The following is a 21036-nucleotide window of genomic DNA, read 5'->3' as shown; positions in this document are numbered from 1 at the left end:
AGACAAAATTGAATTACACTGTTCAGAGACAGACACAAAGTTGGCGAAACTACAGTTGGACAGTGAGAGAATGACAGAATATTCAGTGTCACCATTACTTCTGGGGAAGAGGAATGAAGAAGCATTCGATCACAAAGAGGCAAAAGGAAAAGGGCTTAGAAAATAATGGAGATTTTTAATTTTCAAGTTGGGTGATAGGCACACAAGTATTTCTTAATGGTTATTCCTTAACTTGTACACACATACGCATAGTTTTATAAACTCCCTTATATATACACTATATCTTACATTAATTTTTTTTATGGCAGGTAACATACCACTAGACGCAATGGGTATGATTTTGCACTGACCTAGGAATGCTTTCAAAGGCCATGCAATTGAGGGCTCCCAAGCAGCCATATATTGGTTTACAAATGATACGGACAAAGAACTGATCTGGAAAGTAAGGAAGTCCAGGGTGGGGAATAAAGAAGAAAAGAGGGGTGCCTGGGTGCCTCAGTTGGTTAAGCGTCCAGTTAAGGCTCACGTCATGATCTCACGGTTCGTGGTTTAAACCCCCACATCAGGCTCTGTGCGGACAGCTCAGAGCCTGCTTCAGATTCTGTGTCTCCCTCTCTCTCTGTTCCTCCCCTGCTCATGCTCTGTCTCTCTCTCTCTCTCTCAAAAATAAACATTTACAAAATTTATTTAAAAATAAAGAAGAAAAGGAGAAAAGACAGAAACCAGATAACTAACACACACACACACACACACACACACACACACACACACACACACACTGAACCAAATATGACCCCTATTGTTTGCAAGTTGACAATCTCTGGCCCAGATTACTCTAATAAACTTCAAATTCATGTATTATCATAATACTTTTCTCAATTTCCTAACTTTTCACATCAAGGCCAAAGTAATAACCCAAAGCTTAGTTCTCATCATGGTGCACTCCCGCTCAAAGCCTTTTGTGTCTGCCTGCTCTCTAGAGACAGAGTCTACAACTATTAATATGAGATCCAAGGGGATCAAATCCAAATATGGCCCAAACTTACATCTATTGTTTTTACTGACTCTCTCCTACCATATTTTCTAAATTCTAGGCACACAAAAATTTACCTTTCTTAAAAACTACCTATGTTTTATTTCTCAGTGCCTCTTAGTCTAAGTGCCTCTAGGAATGTTCTTTTTTTAATTTAATTTTATTTTTTTCTTTCTCATTGGTTCCCCTGACTGGGATAAGCCATTATGTTACTTGGTGTTTCATGACACCTGATAACTGGTTCAAAATACATTTGCCTGGCATCATGGTCATTTTGTTCAAGTTTTACTCTTTGAAATCCTGAAGCATATATAATTTGCATAAATTACATAAAACATAGGACAGGGTCTTGTATGTAATAGATACTCAAAGATTTATTGAATTGAAACTACAGTCAAGATGAGCATTAAAAGTCTAACTGTATCCTTTGCATTTCAACAACTTGTTACCCAACACTGCAGTTGGATGATGTCACAACACAAGGCTGCTTGTAGTGGTCTGGAGGGTAGACCAGGAAGCCTTAAATCAGAATCTAAACTATGGCTTTATACAAGTTCAAGAGAACAGAACCTGAGATACTCCAGATACATGAATTACAAATATTCCCCTGCTGCAATACCCCGCACCCCCCAGCATGTGAACATTTGTGTGTGGCTTGAAAAGGGGGAGCAGGAGAAAGTTCTGGTTAGAGGTTTATTTCCATCTACATCAATGCCCAGAAAGTCAAGGCAGTCAAATATACCATGGGTTCCAAATCAATGAAAACTGAGGAACTGATTAATCAATTCAAACATCCATTCGACGAACCTTCATGGAGTGTTTATTATGTATGTACGGGGCACTTGCTGTTATTTAAAAAACAAAAAAGAAAAAAAGAAAACAGGAACAAAATGACAGTTTCCATCATCCAGCATCTACCAGTATAAACTATCTCTGCGTGCACACACACCCCGAAATTAGAGTTTCTCATGGTGTCTTATTCACATATGGTTGTAAATAAAAATAGCAGAGAACATCATTATATATGATTGCATAGTCATCAAAAGAACATTTTAAATGAGAAAATAAAATTATTAACAATTTGATTTGTAGTGAGTTTGACTATGGAGCTGAGTGCCCTTAACTACTATGCTACACGCTTTCCTGTTGTGTCATCTCCAACAGTTGTGAGGCAATTACATTTTTTAACATGAAGCATGTATTTAATGGTGCTTAGGACGTATTCATTTTGATTGGCTCTAAATCGTGGTTCTATCCTCGCAGCGGATACTCGCAGCTCGTGGAAACACTACATAGCCTTTTTTTCATCTGTAAAATGAGAACAGTAATATCTTCCCCAAGCATTGTCGGAAGGACTCAATGCAATGACAGAAGGGAGGAGGCATCATCACTGCCATGATTCTTAAAGCGGATGAATGACTGAACCCAAGTCAAGGGACAGTAATAAAAGCACGAAGAAAGCCACTTGGAAGATAGGGTTGGTTGGTCTCAATGTCACTAATCATTTCTCTAGAAAAGCACGCAGGCCAAAGATAAGATATTTAGTAAGTTATTTCTTTGTGTTTGCCCAATGCTAGAGAGTGGCAGTGCTTTGTTTCAACTAACTTTCTCTTTAGTAAGAGAAGGATAGCGCCAGCAAAAGACACAACAGAGGTAAAAAGCAATCAATCAATCAATCAATCAATCAATAAAGGCTTCACATCTTTAAAGATGGTAAGACAACTCATTGGGATGGATCATAGAGAAACGAGACTGGAGAGAAGGTTGGAGTGCTAATCGGGGGTCAGTTAGTGGAAAGACCCGCAGGTCACAGTAACAAGTTGAAGATGTGATTGTAAACGAAACACACCAAAAACAAAACCAGGATCAGATATTCAACTAGATAATTTTTGCAGCAAAGCGCTCTTACTCATGGGAACGGAGTAATGCAGTGAGAAACCGAAGAAAAAAATTCAGGAAGGAAATGCAATAGCCCAGGAGAAAGAACAAGATCACCTCTGTCTGGGATGCTCAGGGGTGTTTTACAGAGCACACAGGCTGTTGTAGGTTCTTGAAACATGGTTTGGATTTGGATGAACTGTGGGGAGTTGCGTGGGGAAACACCACCATACATTTGATGCCCAGTTATACTCCTCCACTCACCAGGAATTATTTCTGAGTCCTGGACAACCCTTGGACTCATTCCTGGTCTCCTCATCCCTTTTAGTTGGCCTCTGAAACTAGCCCCACCTATTCCTCTCCTTGTTGAGGTTCTCACACCCAAGATCCGCTATGTGAGCAGGCACACTGCTTCCTCCTAGGCATAAAGCCCTCCATATACCAGCCGCCATGAGAGAAGCCCACCGAGCTGACCAAATACCAGAAATCTTTGCACGTTGCCGATCACATGTGACTTTGGTATATTTGTAATTGTAGTTCTTCCAGCCACTCTTGACTGAAATGTCCACGGTCCGTGACCTCTTCCCTCCCCCCAAATGAACGCCTCGCTGAACTACTTCCTACGAACTTACGCAAGGGGCCAATGCTTGTTTCATAAATCTTCATTCATCAGAATGCAACATGAACGAAACACCACAATTAGGCGATGAAGGGCCTAGCTGGGGTAGGCAGAAAAATGAATATGTTACAGTTCAAGGGGAAACTAAGGTTTCCCTTATGGAGTTAGGAGTTAGGGCTGCTAATCCTCTAACGTTCACATTGGGAGTTCATCATGGATTACCTGGTGGAGTCGAACGTAATCACGAGGGTTAGTCCTTCAACGTGGAGGGCAGAGACAGAAGAAGAAAGGAAAAGATGTGAGGGCACGGCAAGGTCAGAGTGACGCCATGTGAGGACTCAACAACGTGCCTTTGCTGGAATGTGAAGATGGAGAGGGGATCACGAGCCAGGGAACTCGGACAGCCTCTATACGTTGGAAAAGGAAAGCAAATATATCCTCCCTTAGAGCCACCAGAATAGAACACACCCCTTCTAACATCTTGATTTGAGATCCAGTGAGATCTGGGGTAGACTCTTGTCCTCCAGAACTGTAAGATGATAAATCTGTGCTGTCTAATGCCACTTCATGTATGGGAATTTGTTAGACGAGCAACAGAAAGCTAGTCAAGTGGTATAATGTGAAAGGATTTCCCTAGGGAAGCTGGGAAGGGCTGTGTAGACTGGCCAGAAAGTGAATTCTACACTTTTGGCAGGAGCCAGGGTCTAGAAAGGGATGTGTTCCTCCTGGTCCAGTCTCCACCTAGAAAGAGGCAAAGGGAACAGAGGCACCCATCATGGAAGACAGGCTTTGGCAAACGTCAACTTGGCTTGGGCTCCAAACTGAAATGCCCTTTGCTGGCCTGACCCTCACTTTTCTCCCTTGTCCTCCAGTAAAAAGTTCCTACCTACCTGCACTTCTACATCATGCCATATACAGAGAGAGGAAAAGTTTACCAAATCAAGGCTCATTAGCCATTTGTTCTCTGGAGCATCAAAATATGCCATTTCTGGTGTTCATTTGGCATTGTCTTTGACTGTCTCTACATGACATAGTCGTCTGGTCAGTTCCCTGGGGGCAAAAAGTCAAACTGGGCCTCTTGCCTTATCCCTTAAGGACAAAACCTCCGCCAGCTAGCTCTGGTTTTGTGCGGGGAGTCTTCTCCCAGTACTTCTGCAGAAAGACACCTGAATTAGGTGTTTCCTACTTTTAGTATCTTCCGTGACTGCTGGAGTAAACAATTTATGTAATTTTCAAACTTCCGATTTCACAAGAACACTTTTCTGTGTAAAAGGAAAATGCGGATGTTTCTATAGATATAGCTAATTCCATTCTGATTTTAGGAGAAGTCTATACATAAGTCCATATAATCTTAAAATTAACTATAGGCTGGAGACTTTTACACTGTATTCTTCTAGACATGCAGGTTTTGTTAACTTAGTTTCCCCTTCTGAACATACCTTGCGACTTTCTAAAGACAGAAAAGAATGCTTCTAACTTGTATTTACATAAGCTCGATACTAAATGCATGATCTTTTCCCTCCTTTAAGTACAAAGCGTTTATTAAAATCCCATCACTTTCATGTTTGTATCAGGCTACTGGCCACTGTATACTTTCCATTTCTTGGTGACATTATATAAATGGGACAAAGTCCAACGATCGCCCATGGCTCAATAAAAGCCCCCATCTGAGGTGCCTGGGTGGCTCAGTCGATTAAGCATCTAACTCTTGATTTCAGTCCAGGTCAGGATCTCAGGGCTCGTGAGCTCGAGCCCCTCGTCGAGTTCTGTACTGACGGCACGGAGCCTCCTTGGGATTCTCTCTCTCCCTCTCTCTCTGCCCCTCCCCTGCTCATTCTCTCTCTCTCTCTCTCTCTCTCTCTCTCTCAAAATAAATAAATAAAACAAAATAAAAGTCCCGCATTACGCATAAAGGCAGAACAACTAGTTCACAAAGTAGAAACGCTCGGAACTAAATGAAAGAAAGCAACTAATGGGCTCCCACTATCAGCTTTACCCCTGGAAGGATTATCATTTCAGGTCTACAACCAGATAATAAATGTCTCATCACGCAGAAACTGGTAATGGAGCCGTAGAACGTCTGATCTCGGTAAATGTATCTTTCAAAGCCGTCGGCAAATTCTCTGTTCTGATTAGAGGAAGGGAGGACAAATCCTCACACATTTATTTATTCCCCATAAAGCTGGGTATCTGGAAGGGGTCAAGGAAAAATCCCATTAAATGTACAGATAAGTATCTCACTTCTTTCAGATGTGTAACCGTTGGCACTGTGGGCACCCTCCGTGCTAGAAATCCACCGGGGCTGGAATTGTACTCCACGTGGACAAAGCGTTCTCGAAAAGTGTTCTCTGACTTTGGTCACGTGAACATCAGGGCACAGTGGCGACGGAAAGCTTGAACTTCACACTTACGACTGACTCCTTCATGTTCACAGAAAGATTAGATCAGAATGAATACAGAAGAAATCGCTCTGGGTAATAAAGCAAGTGTATCTAATTAGCGTTAGTGCAGTGATCAAGTAAAACAGTTCACTGTATTAAGTTACTCTGCTTGTTGCTTTATTTCTGGCACCAAAAGAAGTAGGCTTGCAACCCGTTCACAGGAAGTCTGCAATAGCTCTGTACATATTCAATGTGCTTAAACCAGACTAAGGTGCTTTCCTTCAGGAACCCTCCAATAGTGAGGACAGAGAGATGCTATTTATAGCAAAGAGCGATTCCTTTAGGAATCCTATCGAGCATGCCTTAGATGGTCTCCCGTTGCTTGGATAAACTATCTATTTGCTTCATCAGAAAGAGAACTGTTTATATGCGGGCCACACACACTTGCCTCTAAAAACAAACATGAGGCCAAGGTTTGGATCCTCCTTTCCTTAAACATGCTTTTAGGAATCCCACGTTTATTTCGATCAGGCGGAATCTGAAGAGCTTTCCTACAACACTGAGACATCACTATAAACCAGGAAGAAACCCAAGATGGGGTATTTAAGTACATACACATACACACACACACACACACACGCACTCATATACACTCACACGCAGCTGCTCACTCAATCTTTTGCTCACCAAAAATAAAAGTTCAAATCAAAACCCAGGATTGCCAAACTCAGTTTTTGGCCTCTTATGTTCAAATCACGTAAACATCACGTAAACATCAGCTTTTGGCCTCTTAATGGTCAAATCACTGTCACATCACGTAAACAAATGTGCCCGCAACAATGACAACCACAAAAATTTCTAAAACAACAATGATCCTATTTAAAGATGCCGCCTGCATTGTAACGTCTTTCATTTCAAACCAAAAATAATGTCTGATGCCATGAGTAGAAAATAAAGACTTCCTCCAGCCTTTCTAGGATGTGATCCATTTAAGCACAGAATGAAAATATTTTAAAAGGCCCTTTAAAGACCAAGAGGCAGATGTTCAGGTAAAAGCAAAGCCAGGAGATTGTATGTTTTAATAAAGCTATTATACGTGCAGCCTCAAATTAGGAGTGGCACTGAGGCTAGGACATGTCTAAACCATCACCACCTGTTTGCCCTGAAAAATCAATTAAAGGCACACTTTCAGAGTACTCCCCTTCGAACCAATAAAACTTAGCCAGCTTCATGGAGACACTTGAGTCCCTCAGAGGGAATGCACTTGAAACCTGAATCCTGAGTCTTTGTGTTCTCGCCCTGTTTGCATTTATATAAACTAACCACAGTAAAACTGGCCTAATGGGAGGGAGACAGAGACCAAAAAGAGAGGTGGGGGTGGGGGTGGGGGAGAGAGAGAAATCCTTCCACTGGCTTCATCCTGAGAATCCTACTTCCTTTTGGTGAATTCCAGTAATTTCTTCAAAGGCTCCTTTTTTTTTTTTTTTTTTTTTTGCTTTTCCTTTTTCTGCTCCTTCAGAATTCTGTGCTACATTTTCTGTGCAACAGAAGAGATCCAACTTTGCAAGTTGAAAGTAAGGGCAGGAAAGCCATCCCAAGTGTTTTAGTAATTAAACGAATATTGCATAATGAACCATATGCCCAAAGGGCCTGTTCTTATGTGGGCCAGATTTTTGTTTGAATTTTTAATTTTTATATACAGATGAAACATTCGGTGTAATCTACCAACAGCGCGAGGGAACGTGCAACAAGGCAAAGTGTGAGGGACAGTCCGCGTAGGAGCGGGAACAGGAGACGCTAGAGCAATTCTGCTCTGAAGATGTTGATTCAAATGTGTTTCTTCCCCTCCAGCCATTGTTCTTGTCATCTGCTCAGAGTGTTCAGGAGACACATATAACGAACACACTGACAGCTTTATACAGTATGAGTAAAATACAGTGCCGTCAGGCGAAAAGTGTGAAAATCCCACGGGACAAACAAGGATTTCTTAAAAAAAAAAAAAAAAATCCTACACCCATCATTCAGACTACCATCTTGAATTACAGGGAATCCTCCCAAGTCTCTTTTGGAAGCTGAATAAATAGTATACTGCAGGCTCTAAGCCACATATATTAGCGATTTGAACTGATCTAAGAGGAATTCTTACCTCGCAACAATGCAACCGTGCAGAGCGGGTAGAAAATGCTCAGGGCGAAAGGCAAGCATGTCCTCCCCACTCCTGCAGCAATGCACACTATGAATTTAAGGATTCAATATTCTGGCTCAAACATACAGATCCCCAATATTTCCTAAACTCCTGTCATAGAAGAACTGGAAAACCTTCCTTGAAGCTTTGCAGCGGCATTTAGAAAATACTGAGTTATAGTCCAAGCAACGTAAGAGATACAGGGTCTGATAACATTACTCTGTCAGCTCCTGGACACGCAGGATTTCAGAAGCATTCTCTAAGGCAGAAGGGAGCTTTTTAAGAACGTGTTTGCACAACATTTGAAATTTACAGTGATGGTCTGGACAAAGTTATCAGGTCCTCCGGGTGGGTCAGTCTTGTAAATGCCTAATTCAGGATAAACATTTCAGCATGGGTGTGTGTGTGTGTGTGTGTGTGTGTGTGTGTGTGTGTGTGTTGGGGAGGGACGGCACAGAGGAAACGCTTAAGTCCACTGTCCTCCGGGTCTTGAACCGAAATAACACAAATCCAAGATGCCACACTGGGCCTCACGGCATGGAGAAAAGATTATGAAAACAAATCTGATCAAAAATCAAGGTGAAGCCTTAGACTCTTTTCAGCCCCACCCCCCAGGAACACAGATATGCTGTCATTTCACAACGTAAACACCAGAAGTGGAATGCAAAGCATTTAAAGAGCAAGTCATAATGGAGCTGTAAATAACCCCTCTCATTGCTTTCCCTCTTCATTCAGAGTCTGCGCCTTTCCCGATGGCTAGGTTACTTGATCTAGTGGTCTCAGTGGAAAGACAGATAGACTTCAACTGCAGGCAGAAGACAAAAACTGACAAGGAGCGTCACCTTTCCTGACTGTTTAAATCCTTTAAGGAAGTGCCGTAGCAATTAGAGTGGGAGTGTAATCTTTGCAGAGTGCATTAACACTCTCCGACCTCCTAGACAATAGATCAGACCTCAGACACATAATGCTTCCCTAAGGCTTTTTAGCCAGCATATTTGATCTTTTAGTCACTCCGTGTGTGTTACTATAGGTATCATCCACAGAGAAGGCATTATTCATGAGCACCACTGCCCACTAGGTCTGAGACTGGACTGCAATCAAGCAAAAGCAGGAAAATCACCTTAATCCTCTGCTCTATTTCCTGTATCTTTAAGATGGGCCGAGTGGGGGGGGGGGGGAGGGAGGGAGAGAGTGAGTCTAGACTTCTGGAAGAGTCTTTCACGATTCTCTTATTATTTTTTAAAGCTACAGAGTCTGTTCTGTAAAAGTGAATTACAATAGGCCCTTTTTATCTGCGGGGGGTGCCTTCCAAGACCCCCCCAGTGGATTGTCTGAAACCACAAACAGTACCGAGCCCTTTTATATACCGTTCTTCCTATACTACATATCTGGGATAAAACTTAATGTATAAATTTAGGCACGGTAAGAGATTCACAACAGAGACGGATGATAACAGAACAATTACAACATCCTATAACGAAAGTTTTGTGTATATGCTCTCTCTCTCTCTCTCCCTTAACATATCTTACTATACATGCCCTTCTTCCTGTGATGATGTGAGAGAATGAAATGTCTATGCAGAGAGATGAAGGGCGGTGAATGACGTGGGCGCAGTGACGGAGTATGAGGCTACGGTGACCTTCTGACATAACATCAGAGAAGATCATCTGCTCCTAGACCGCGGTTAAGACCCAGCCACTAAAACCATGGAAAACAAAACCGCGGATAAGGGGAGACAACTAGAGTGGCGTTAATATGCATAGGTCATTCGATGAGTATGGGCCGCAGGGGGGCCGGGGGGGGGGGGCAACCTCTAAAAACATCTGATGTTTTTTTTGTCAACAAGATGAACTTCATAATGGATTCATGGAGAAAAATGCCCTGTGTGATCAGCCGCGCTGGAATATGCAAAAGAAAGCAAAGAGGGGAAATCAAACAAACTCCTTGCACTGCAAGCTTTTAAATCTTCATCTGTCCTGCGGGTTACGGGACAGGGCACACCGGTCAGGCAATAACCTATTTCCTGATGAACACATCCTGTTCCAACTGCTAATCTCACAGTGGAAGCTTGGCTTTTACCATTTATTATAAACATTTTCAAGAACTGCTTACTGCGATATATTTTTTAATGGATTAGATTTTGGTCAGCTGCTAACAGAGCAGAGAACTGAATATTCTTTATAGGAAGACAGCAAAATAGGTTTTCTGAGAGTCTGACTTCCTTTCCACTTTTCTCCCTCATGAGTAATTGGAATAGCAATTGAAACAGAATGTAAGAAGGCTAGAAGGTTTCTTTTCTGCTCTTTTTTTTTTCTTTGCCTCCCTCTTCCATTATAGGAAATTCTGTCTCCGAGCTTATGGTATACAAGACCTTATTGTTCTGAACTTTATCACAAGACCTAGTGAAATGTTCAGAAGAGAGACAACGGCCAAAATTCACATAATTTGCTCAGGACCGTCACAGCTGTCCGTTAAAGACGTTCAAGGTCTAAATAGTCTAAAGCATTTAAACCAAAATAATTACACTTCCTTAGAATCAAGAAATGTGTACTGCGAAGGATTTTCGAGTGAGACTCCAAGAAAAAAGGAGAGCTGCTTATTAGCTTTATGTTTAAGCAAATCGTTTCAGAGTTAGCATCTTCAAACCCAAATCTAACGGGAAAAACGGCAAATGAAAATATATACTCACAAAAAGCAATTTGAGAACTTTCAAACCTTAACAAGCAGTGAAGAAAGATCGACTGAATGCTTTCACTTCACTTTGACAATGCCTAAGGTCCAAAATGAAATCATGATAAATACATGGAAAGAATGTTACCATATCCACTATGCCTCTTCCAATGTTTTAAAGAAAGTGCTTATGTTATGTTTTTAATCCACGGGCAAAATAGCTTTCAAGCAATTCGTGATCCTACTCAGATTAAAACTAACCATGAACAATTAGCTAAGGAAGAAAATGCCCTCCTGAAAAAACTGGATTTAATACTCTGATGTGAAGGTCTGTGTACACACACGTAAACACACACATACGCACGCATGCACACACACACAGCAAGCAAGCACTGCACCTAAGCAACTTCGTACTCAATAGCAAAGGACTTTATAAACCTGACCAATGGCATAGGCATAAAATCTTGGTTAAGAAAACTAAAATTAAGAGTGGAAAAAATGGGCTTTAAATGGTTGTCCTAAGAAATCTATACCAACTTGACAATAATCCAGATCTCATCCCTTGTGCCTAAAGATGAACGCCATAGAATATCTGAGTAAGTGATTATAAACTCAGAGATTATACAACACCCCAAGTTTTTTCCTTAAACTCACATAATGATTTCTGCTTGTAGATGATTGTATTAAATTAAAAATAAATTGCTGAAATTAAAATCCCCAAGAAGCAATCCACAGAAATTTACCTTGGACTTTTATCATTTATGAGTTTCTATCGCCACCTGCAGGATTATCTTTAAGTAAACTCAAGCAATAGGCTATTTGCCATTCTTTTTTTTTTTTTTTTTTCTTTTCCTTTCTTCTCTTCTTCTTCCTCCTCGTCCTCTCTTTCGTGTCTGTATGTGCGTATTGGGGTGGACCAAATTTTGGGGAGATCGATTATCTATCTTCTGAAAAAATACACATTACTAAATACATAAAAATCACCAATGAAATGCAAAATTAAATTTATGAAAGAGGTGTAGGTGACTGTGGCCACAGGCAGCCATTTTTTTTAACAGCAAAACACACATCACATTTTCTAATTTTGCAACTTCTGATGGAAAGTTAGCCCATGGAAATTTCCTTACAAAAATTGTGAGGACTTCAATGGTTCCCAAGGAAGGCAGTTTTTGCTAGCAAATAGCTTTCAAAAAAGTTTTTAATTGCACATGCCTGACTTCTTCCAGAGGAAAAAAAATATATTAGCAAATTCATACTTAGTGTTCTGTTGCTTTTAAACAAAAGACAAAGGTGAGACTACGTATTTTACTGTAGCCCAATAAAGAACAGGTTTTAAGAGCAGAGGTCAAAACTTAAAACACACGAAAGCACAGATTATCACCACCATCACGATCATCATGTTATCTTCGTCACTGTCACCCTAAAGTCTGGATTAGAAAACCCCATCCCCTGAAAGCAACGGGTTACCCAGATGCACACAGAGTAATGATACAGATTTTTGTTCCTCCGGGGCATATTACCCTTCTGAGAAGCAGGTCTGTGGACTTATAGAATATTTCTCAAATGTAAGACATGGGGAAAAGGCTGCTTTCATTTTCAATAACATAATTCTCGGCTACCGTGTAGATGTAGTTCATACTCATGAACTAAAACCATAACTGCAAAGTTTATGACAGCACACATCACGTATCACACAGGCGGTACAGGGGCTAAGCATCCTGTGTTCTCACAAGCCAGGAGGCCTTGGGAAAAATCCCTTTCCCGAAGGCTTCAGTTTCTTCTCATGCGGACGGATGTGAAAGGTCCTCCGATTTAACATTCTATAGCTCCATGCTTCTCCAGAGTTCGAATGGAAGCCACGAGGGTCTTGTTTTCAACACCAAGTGAGCTAAGAAGTGTATTTCTTTCTTCTCCCCACTCCCTGTTTTTTTTAACAAGTTGAAGCACTTCTTCGATTTTGAATCAAGCCTCGTCAATGACTTAAAGCAAAAATTTTGAAAAGCCTGCTCAGAAATAAAAAAGTAAAGGGCCAACGAAAAAGATACGGCGTCGAACTCTAAAAAAATCCCAGTGACATTAGAAGTCAATGAACACCGTGCAGAAATATGGCTTAGATGATAAAAGATTGAACTGGATTTTAATGGTCTTCGCATCTTTTTTAGTGAACGCCAGGGCTGGAATATCGGCCGCTGAAAATCGCCAAAAAATGAGCTGTTATCTAAAAAGCCAATGACACAACACCAAGGGAGGAAAAGAGGTAGCCAAACACGCCTTCCTAAATCATAAATCAAAGGGCAAAAGTACAATATAGCAGAGTAAACCCTAACCAGACCACAAAGAAGGTTTCTCTCCATAAACATCAGATCAGGCAGCTAGAATGATTACCAGGCTCTCCTGTAACTGTCACCTGTGGTGGGTCTAATTACAGGCTACAGGCTAAGGCAGGCATGCCCGCATTGCACACGGCAATAAAAGGGCCATCGGCTTGCCAAGCCCAGCCAGACAACGGGGAACACACGCCACCTGATGGGGAGCCCCAAAGATCAGCCAGAGAGACTAATAAAAATGACAGCTTAGAAACAAACGACGAAGCTCGGACCACAAAAGAAAAAAAAAAAAAAAAAGACTGTATCAAATTAGCCAGAAATACAAGGACTGAGCAACACTCTTCAACAGGTCCAGACCAACGCAGGGAATCACTTAGGACTGTTTTCACACACTCTGGGGCTCTTTCTTCCTCTGCTTCTATTTCTAGAAATTCTCTTCCATTTTGGCATCGTGCAAGATGCTTGCATCATCCAGGCGTCACGTATAGAAACAGAGGGGGAGATGGAGAAGTACTCATCTCTATAAGAATCACAAATAAAATCCCCCGGACATTCAGGGGCTATTGACCCGGGTTAGAGACTTGTTAGTTCCCTTCATTCCCCTACCGCTGGCTGTCTTGTGGCCATTTTGCTGTAGATTAGCACCCACTCTGGATAGGCAGCCTTGAGAAAAAGGTAGGAAAAGGCACCTTAAACGAGGTTATGATGAAGGCGGTCTATGGACTGTATCCTCTAATGGGGACCTAGGTTGTTACAGTCAGAGGAGAAGTTAGAATAAAAAGAAAGCATTATCGGGGCGCCTGGGTGGCTCAGTCGGTTAAGCGTCCGACGTCAGCTCAGGTCACGATCTCGCGGTCCGTGAGTTCGAGCCCCGCGTCGGGCCCTGGGCTGATGGCTCAGAGCCTGGAGCCTGCTTCCAATTCTGTGCCTCCCTCTCTTTCTGCCCCTCCCCCGTCCATGCTCTGTCTCTCTCTGTCTCAAAAATAAATAAACGTTAATTAAAAAAAATAAATAATAAAAGAAAGCATTATCTGGTAAAAGATGGTCTTCACTGATTCTAGCACCCTTCCAAGAAGCACTCATTAGAAGCCTACTGTGTACCTAACAGGTACACAGGGCCTTTTTCATTCTGGAGCTCCCAGGGTCCTAATACGATCCTTCTATCATACAGCCACGTTACACTGAATGTGCCTTTAGTGTTTGACATTAACCTGAACTATTAGGGCATAGAAATACAATTTCTTCACCTTTGATGTGAAGAATTAATTAGGTTAGGTCAAACATGAAGAATATTCTCACAGCTCATAGCTTTTTTTTTTTAGTACTCTATAGCTTTAAAGATAGAACCACATGCTTTGCATTTGGTAGTTCCAAGCACGTGAATCAGCGTTAAAAAGAGGTGACTCTTGAACGCTAATTGTATGGCATATAATACTATGATTTGCACTTCTGCCCTGTCCTGGAACAGGTCCTCCACAAGTCGTCACATAACATCCTTTGCAAGGAAGCAGTAACTATGTGCCTACGCGTGTGCGTGCGCCTGCTTTAGAGAGGCCTCTGAGTTAGAACAACACCGTGCCTACCGATCGTTATATCAGATAATAATCCCTACCCACATGTGTAGCCCATTGAATATTTTTAAATTATCCTCATGAATAGTATCTAAGTTGATCTCCAAAGGACAAATTTGATTTTTCTTACGGAGTGCTTTAATCATTGTGTGGCACCTCTGTGGTTTCAGATGTAAGAGGGTAGGGGAGAGAAGCAGGCGGGTGGCAAGAGAAATGGGGAGGGGTGCTGGGGAGCAGCTGGAAGGAGGGGCAGATGGATGAGAAAGAGGAAGAGAGAGGGATGAATGGAGGGAGATGGGGAAAGAGAGGGGGGTGCTGAATAAGAGACCAGTAAGGACTTAGCATGACAGTTTCATTTTTGTATCTCAATATCTAACAGTACATGGGACACGAGACCTGCATGCAATGATTGTGGAAAGCGAGGAAGGGAATGAAAGGGGCAAGCCTGAAGAAGGCATTGGCTAGGTCAAGGAGTGACATCGTCTCTAGAGGCTTTTCTTTCGCAAAGATTTAAGACCCTACGCTCAGGACCAAGTTTAAATGAACAGTGTGGGTATCTCTGGACAGTAGAGAGACCTAGACCTAGCCTGAATTCACTGGAATCTGCCAAAGATCATGGCCCCCAGCCTGAAAAAAATCACAGAAGGCAGAAAATGTGTGTGTCTGAGCGCATCCCGATAGAAAGTGTAGGGGAAGCAGCAGGTAATGACAGAAGCATTCCCATACAGAGCCTGGACCTATAATACAAAAGTGAGAGTTAACCATTCACTTGCTATCGAATGGGGCCATGTGAAGACTGGCCACGTATGCTCTTCCAGGAATTTAAAAAAAAAAAAAAAGAAGAAGAAGAAGATCTGAAAAAAAAAAATCAGATCTAATGCTTACTAGTCAAAATTGGGACGCTCCAAAATGCCACCTGATTTCAGTCCGCATAGCTATGATTCTGTCTGAAAGTGCAATTCAATTGTAGAGTTGAAAATATAAACATGAAAATACGCGAGAATAGTGAAGAGTGTCCTTTTAAATTTTCAACAGATAATCTTTTAATGCAATTACTATAATTTTATTAAATGGCATAATTAGTTAATGCCTGAGAAGTTGTCAATAGAAGGTACAATTATGTTGTAAAAATTATAATCACAATGGGCAACTGATGGATTGTTCTTATGAAAAAGTGCTGGAAAAAAAAAACCCTTAAAATATTTTTGAAGGTATCCTATGTAGTCTTCTGTGAAAACGGAGATTTGGGAAATCATCTTATAAATGTTAAGAAAACAATAAACTGTCAAATATCTTCAGCATTTTATACAATATATTTATGTACACTTTGAGCATATGTATGGATGTATACATTTAGAATGTCAAAAAATATCTTCTCCTCCAGACAAAATGGTTATTATAACTGGATTTTTTTTCGGCTTTAGAGAAATACTGCTAACCTTGAGCTGCAAGTGCAAGAACACCTACCAAACATGCAGGGATGTCTGTTTTGCACAGACAACTGACTTCTGGTGGATATGAAACCACCACCAAATGTTTGAACAAATGCAGGTGCATCTAGTTGTAAATAAATTGATGATAGAACTTAAAGAAGAAGTAAATCTTTTAGACACAGTGAACACATAAATATCAGAAACATCAAAAAGATATGGACCAGCACTATTTTAATCGTCCTATTTGAAACAAAATTCCACATGATAGTGGTTGTGCGTAGCAAAGTAAATTCAATCTGAACGTTCTTCAGGCCACGGAATGGATCATGGACAGAAGCAATCCTCAGGATCTCCTATGAAATGCTAGCTAAACCGTTCTCACAAAATCTTCCATGGGGAAACTTTGTATTCCCCGAATACCTTTGCTTCTCTTTGTGTGTGTGTGTGTGTGTGTGTGTGTGTGTGTGTGTGTGCGCGCGCGCGCGCATGTGTGTGTGTGAATGTTTAAGCACATGTGCGCGTGTGGGTTGAAAGGGTCCATTCTGTTACTGCTGCTGTTGTTTTTGAGTTCAGTGTGAAATCATTTCATATTTCTCAACATCCCAGGATCTCTAAAAGTGAAGGATTTGTGTATGTTAAATACGGGACATCACTAAGAAAGTGGGGAATGGTATTTTTTAACCTTACAGGGAGGGGCCGGGCAGGTTGATTGATGCTTTAAATTATGTATCATTTTGCAGGCCCTGTCGACCCTGAAGAAGAAATTCTTCATTTTTCTGACACTCAAAAAATTGAGGGAAAAAGTCACAGATGTTAAAATCATAGCTTTATGAAGAGACCCATTGATATATGGTAGATTTAGATTGCTTTTTAACATCAAACGTCCAAGTAAAAATTTAATAAAATAAGGAATCCATCAATGCCCCACAGACTTGCCTCCCTTGCTTGATGCAATAGGTGTGTGCCTGAAACACTAGTGGAAAAATGAAAAAAAAATGCAATCCTTTTTTACAGCATTAGGAGGCCTTGGTTATTTAAAATAATCTTCTGATGATGCCATCTGTCAAGTAAATGTTTTTTTTTTCTTTTCTTTTCTTTTCTTTTTTTTTTTTGGTCATACGAAAAAAAAAATAATTCACTTAGGCCACAATGCAACTTTAGGTCTCTTTGTAGACAATATTGGGGTTTGTTACATTCAAGTTCCCAATAGAAAAACAAAACAAACAAACAAAAACCCCACACGGATGGTTGGTTTCACAATATAAACATCACAACGCAGAATTATCTTTTGAGAGCAAATTCAATTCATCTTAACTATCTTTAAATCACATATTTGTACTGAAATACAGGGATAGACAATAGAGCACCCATTCTCCGCCCCCGCACACTAGAAATATGGTCTATTTCTCTGATAGCTGCTGTTTTAAGACATCTGGAAGGAATGCATTAATGTAGATACGTAGATGAATGTGCTTGGCTCTACCCATCCCTTATTTTGAACAACCTGGAATTCTCAAAAAGAATCTGGCAAAAGTGTAGATTCCATCCATGACCCTTTCATGGAGTGGTTTTCAGCCTTCACGCTCTCTTGAAAATCCTTCTCCATCATCCAAGAGCTTCCCCTACAAAGTGGGTAAAAATAACTCAGTCTCCCACATGGGGCTCAGTCTGGAACCAGGCACTGAGATTTTCCAGACTATCAAGCTATTCCAAGGATGTCTTAACACACATGATTCCCAGGGTCTGGGCTGTTCTCCGGAGATAGTACAGACATTGCACCTTGTGCCTCTTTAATTCCGGCTCTATCTCTTGTGAATACGATGATCATGACAGAGAATTATTCCCACTCAAATGATGAGGGTTTTCTTCCCCCCCCCCCCCCACACACAAGGCATCTTGGAAAAGGCTTAACACCCGCTCATAACATCTAAATACATATCTGAAATGACTGATATAGATGTCCCTACAGTCATTATCTTCTATCTAAATACAAGGACCATAATCACTGCATCTTGAACATCAGTGAGAGGTAGTATAGCCCAATGGTTAAACACATGGACTCTATAGCCTGGTGATTTGGGTTAATGTCCCAGCCCGTGCTTCTTAAAAGCCTGTGAGTTCTGATACTCTATTTTACCTCTTTGGGCTCATTTTTGTCATCCGTATAAAGAAGGTAATAACCGATATCGACATCAGCAGGTATTGGTGAGACCTCTAACTGGTAACACTTGTAAGATGCTTCGGACTGTGCCTAACACACAGTAAGCTCTGAAACATGAGCTATTAAAGACCCCGAGAGGTCAAAGTCTATGTCTGAGAATGACTACACGCAGGTCTATGAAATACCACATGTAATTACAAATCCAGTCATAGGGAAACACACAGATGTGCTTCTTTGAGGCATGATTTTTAGCTACCTTTGACCCCTGTCAATAGCTGACATCTCATATGAATTTGTTTTGCAATTGGAAAAAGCTGAGAATATGACGTTCTGAGCAGAAGAAAAGCAAATAAATGAATATTTAATTGATAACGAGTAAAGCTCAGGAAACGTAATGCAGTAACACATCTAGAAAACCTGGAAGAAAGAGAAAGACTCAAAAGACAAAATGAGCAAAATTTTCCGCAGTCATTCTAGCAAATAAAGAAAACTGAGCCTGCAGACGCATGGTGTGGAATGGTTTGCTCTGAAAAAAAACCCCAATTTAATTTCTGACGATAACAATGAATTAAACATTATATAGTCGCATTTGCTTGGCAGGTGTCAGCGAATTAAAGACAACTTTCCTCTCGGAGTATTGAGAAGACGGCCACCCATGTAAGTGGACAGGGGATTAATCCCATGGTGGAGAGGTTTACGCCTGGACAGTCTAATAAGATAAATCCTTCAATGTTTGTCCACCCACTGGTGACCAAACACCATGTGGACTTGTAGCTTGATAGGCTGCTTGTCTTCAACCCTGCTTTCAACAAGATATGATATATCCATATACACACCCATAGGAACCTTTAGAAAATGCATGCATTGCTTTCACAAAGTCTTAAAAAATTTGTTAAATGTTCATTTTTTTTAATTTTTTTTTAAATATTTTTTTTCAACGTTTTTTAATTTATTTTTGGGACAGAGAGAGACAGAGCATGAACGGGGGAGGGGCAGAGAGAGAGGGAGACACAAAATCGGAAACAGGCTCCAGGCTCTGAGCCATCAGCCCAGAGCCTGACGCGGGGCTCGAACTCACGGACCGCGAGATCGTGACCTGGCTGAAGTCAGACGCTTAACCGACTGCGCCACCCAGGCGCCCCTAATGTTCATTTTTGACAGACAGAGACAGAGTGCGAGCCGGGGAGGGGCAGGGAGGGAGAGGCAGACAACAGAATCTGAAGCAGGCTCCAGGCTCTGAGCTGTCGGCACAGCGCCGGATGCGGGGCTCGAACCCACAAACCCTGAGATCATGACCTGAGCTGAAGTGGGACGCTTAACCGACTGAGCCCCCCAGGTACCCCTGCTTTCACAGAGTCTTAATATTAATAGCCAGAATACACTGAACACGATCCTACAATGCCCATGCTCTGTATCATCTGAAAACAGAGACTCTGACGTGATGTCAACAGGCTATTTTACGTCATCTGACAGAACAGAAGTTAGAAAAAAAAAATGCCTTGAGTTCTGCCCTTAGCTTACAACGCTAGAGTCACTTCCTGGACCCCTAGGGAAAGGAAAAGCCCCACTAGGAACAGGCTCGACAAAAATGGTTCCTTTCACACCTGTGCAGCGAACCCTCAGGTACCGCTCATCCTCGTTTCGGATACAGAAAGGCCTTCAAACGCCATCCTATTGTTTAGTAAAACCTTGGCCTGAGACCTCGGTTCAGGTCTGTCCTCCGTAGATCACAGGAGGGAAGCAATGTGCACCACCAGGGACAAGTCCGGTGCTCTCCATCTGGAGGCAGCGATGGATATAAGAGAAGATGTGCGGCTTTGGCATTACGGGCTCCCCTTCCTCTCCCTCTGGCCCAGGTCACCCGAGGATCCAACACTTTGCAGAAAGACAACCCTTAACGGAGTCCATGGAGGCAAGGACCCAGGACCCCAGCCAAGGGTGGCCCCTAAGCTTGAAATCGCCCATCCGTACTCTACAGGTGGCTAACCTAAGTAGGTAGGCAAGAGCCACAAAAACGAAATATTTTCCCCCCAAATGAAGGCTTGGATGCCCATAATCTTAAAATATAGTAAGGGAGACTAACAGATATATATATATATATATATATATATATATATATATATATATATATATTTTTTTTTTTTTTAATTCTATCCTAAAAATATTGTCTTTGCACGCTCTTGCCTTAGGAGCAGAAATAGTCTTGGAATGACCATGACGGTAGGGCCGGCCGAGACATTCTCTAATAAGATTACACTTCATCGGCTTAGGGAGGGGAGATACCACCTCTCCGGATCTGTCGTATCGCTGACATCCGCCACGGCTGGCCCAAGCAAGCCTGGGATGAACATTCCAACACGGAATTTCAAATTAAAACTGAAGACTGCCTGCTTTTAAGGCAGCACCCTCCGTTCCAGGACCTTCAGAGAAAAGGCGCATGCGCGTCATTCCTAAATGACTGCACGTTTTCACCGATGCCCAGTGGCAAATGTCCCCTGCCACACACCGACAGTGGAGACTCCCAGCGTCTTCCAAACCCAGGTATTCTTGCGAAGTCACATTGTGGCGAGCCAGCAAGAAGAGAGCCCCCTTTATCTTCCGTTTTGTGGGCCACGGGGCCTTGAAAGGATGATGTGGCCGCCTGCGGCTGCCAGCCTGGCCGTGTGCTCCCCGGTGCGGTGGCCGCAGGGACGACCCTCACACTGGACGGGGCACAGGGGGCCCCACTGCCAAAGCTCCCTTCCCGTTTAGAAGTCCCCCCCCCCCCAGCAGACAACC

The 21036-nt window shown here is 41.9% G+C and overlaps 1 protein-coding gene across 12 annotated transcripts in view; it reads right to left on the bottom strand.

The window, feature by feature from the left end:
• Positions 1-21036, bottom strand: part of MCTP2 (multiple C2 and transmembrane domain containing 2) — a 243461-nt gene that overhangs the window by 55034 nt on the left and 167391 nt on the right. Inside the window, exon 18 of one of the 12 annotated variants that reach the window (XM_053223606.1) lies at positions 5778-6000. The exons of 10 other annotated variants lie outside the window; for them this stretch is intronic. Coding sequence is in view for 1 of the 2 variants with exons in the window: in XM_053223604.1 (XP_053079579.1) it covers positions 5959-6000 (42 nt within the window). In the remaining variant the exon portion in view is untranslated. Of the gene's footprint in view, positions 1-5777; positions 6001-21036 lie in introns of those variants that run through there. One more of the 12 variants, XM_053223604.1, reaches the window with a different exon arrangement.

This window comes from Acinonyx jubatus, chromosome B3 (genome assembly GCF_027475565.1).
Source record: "Acinonyx jubatus isolate Ajub_Pintada_27869175 chromosome B3, VMU_Ajub_asm_v1.0, whole genome shotgun sequence".
In the NCBI taxonomy this organism is placed as follows: Eukaryota; Metazoa; Chordata; class Mammalia; order Carnivora; family Felidae; genus Acinonyx; species Acinonyx jubatus.
This window is presented reverse-complemented; position numbering and strand designations above follow the sequence as displayed.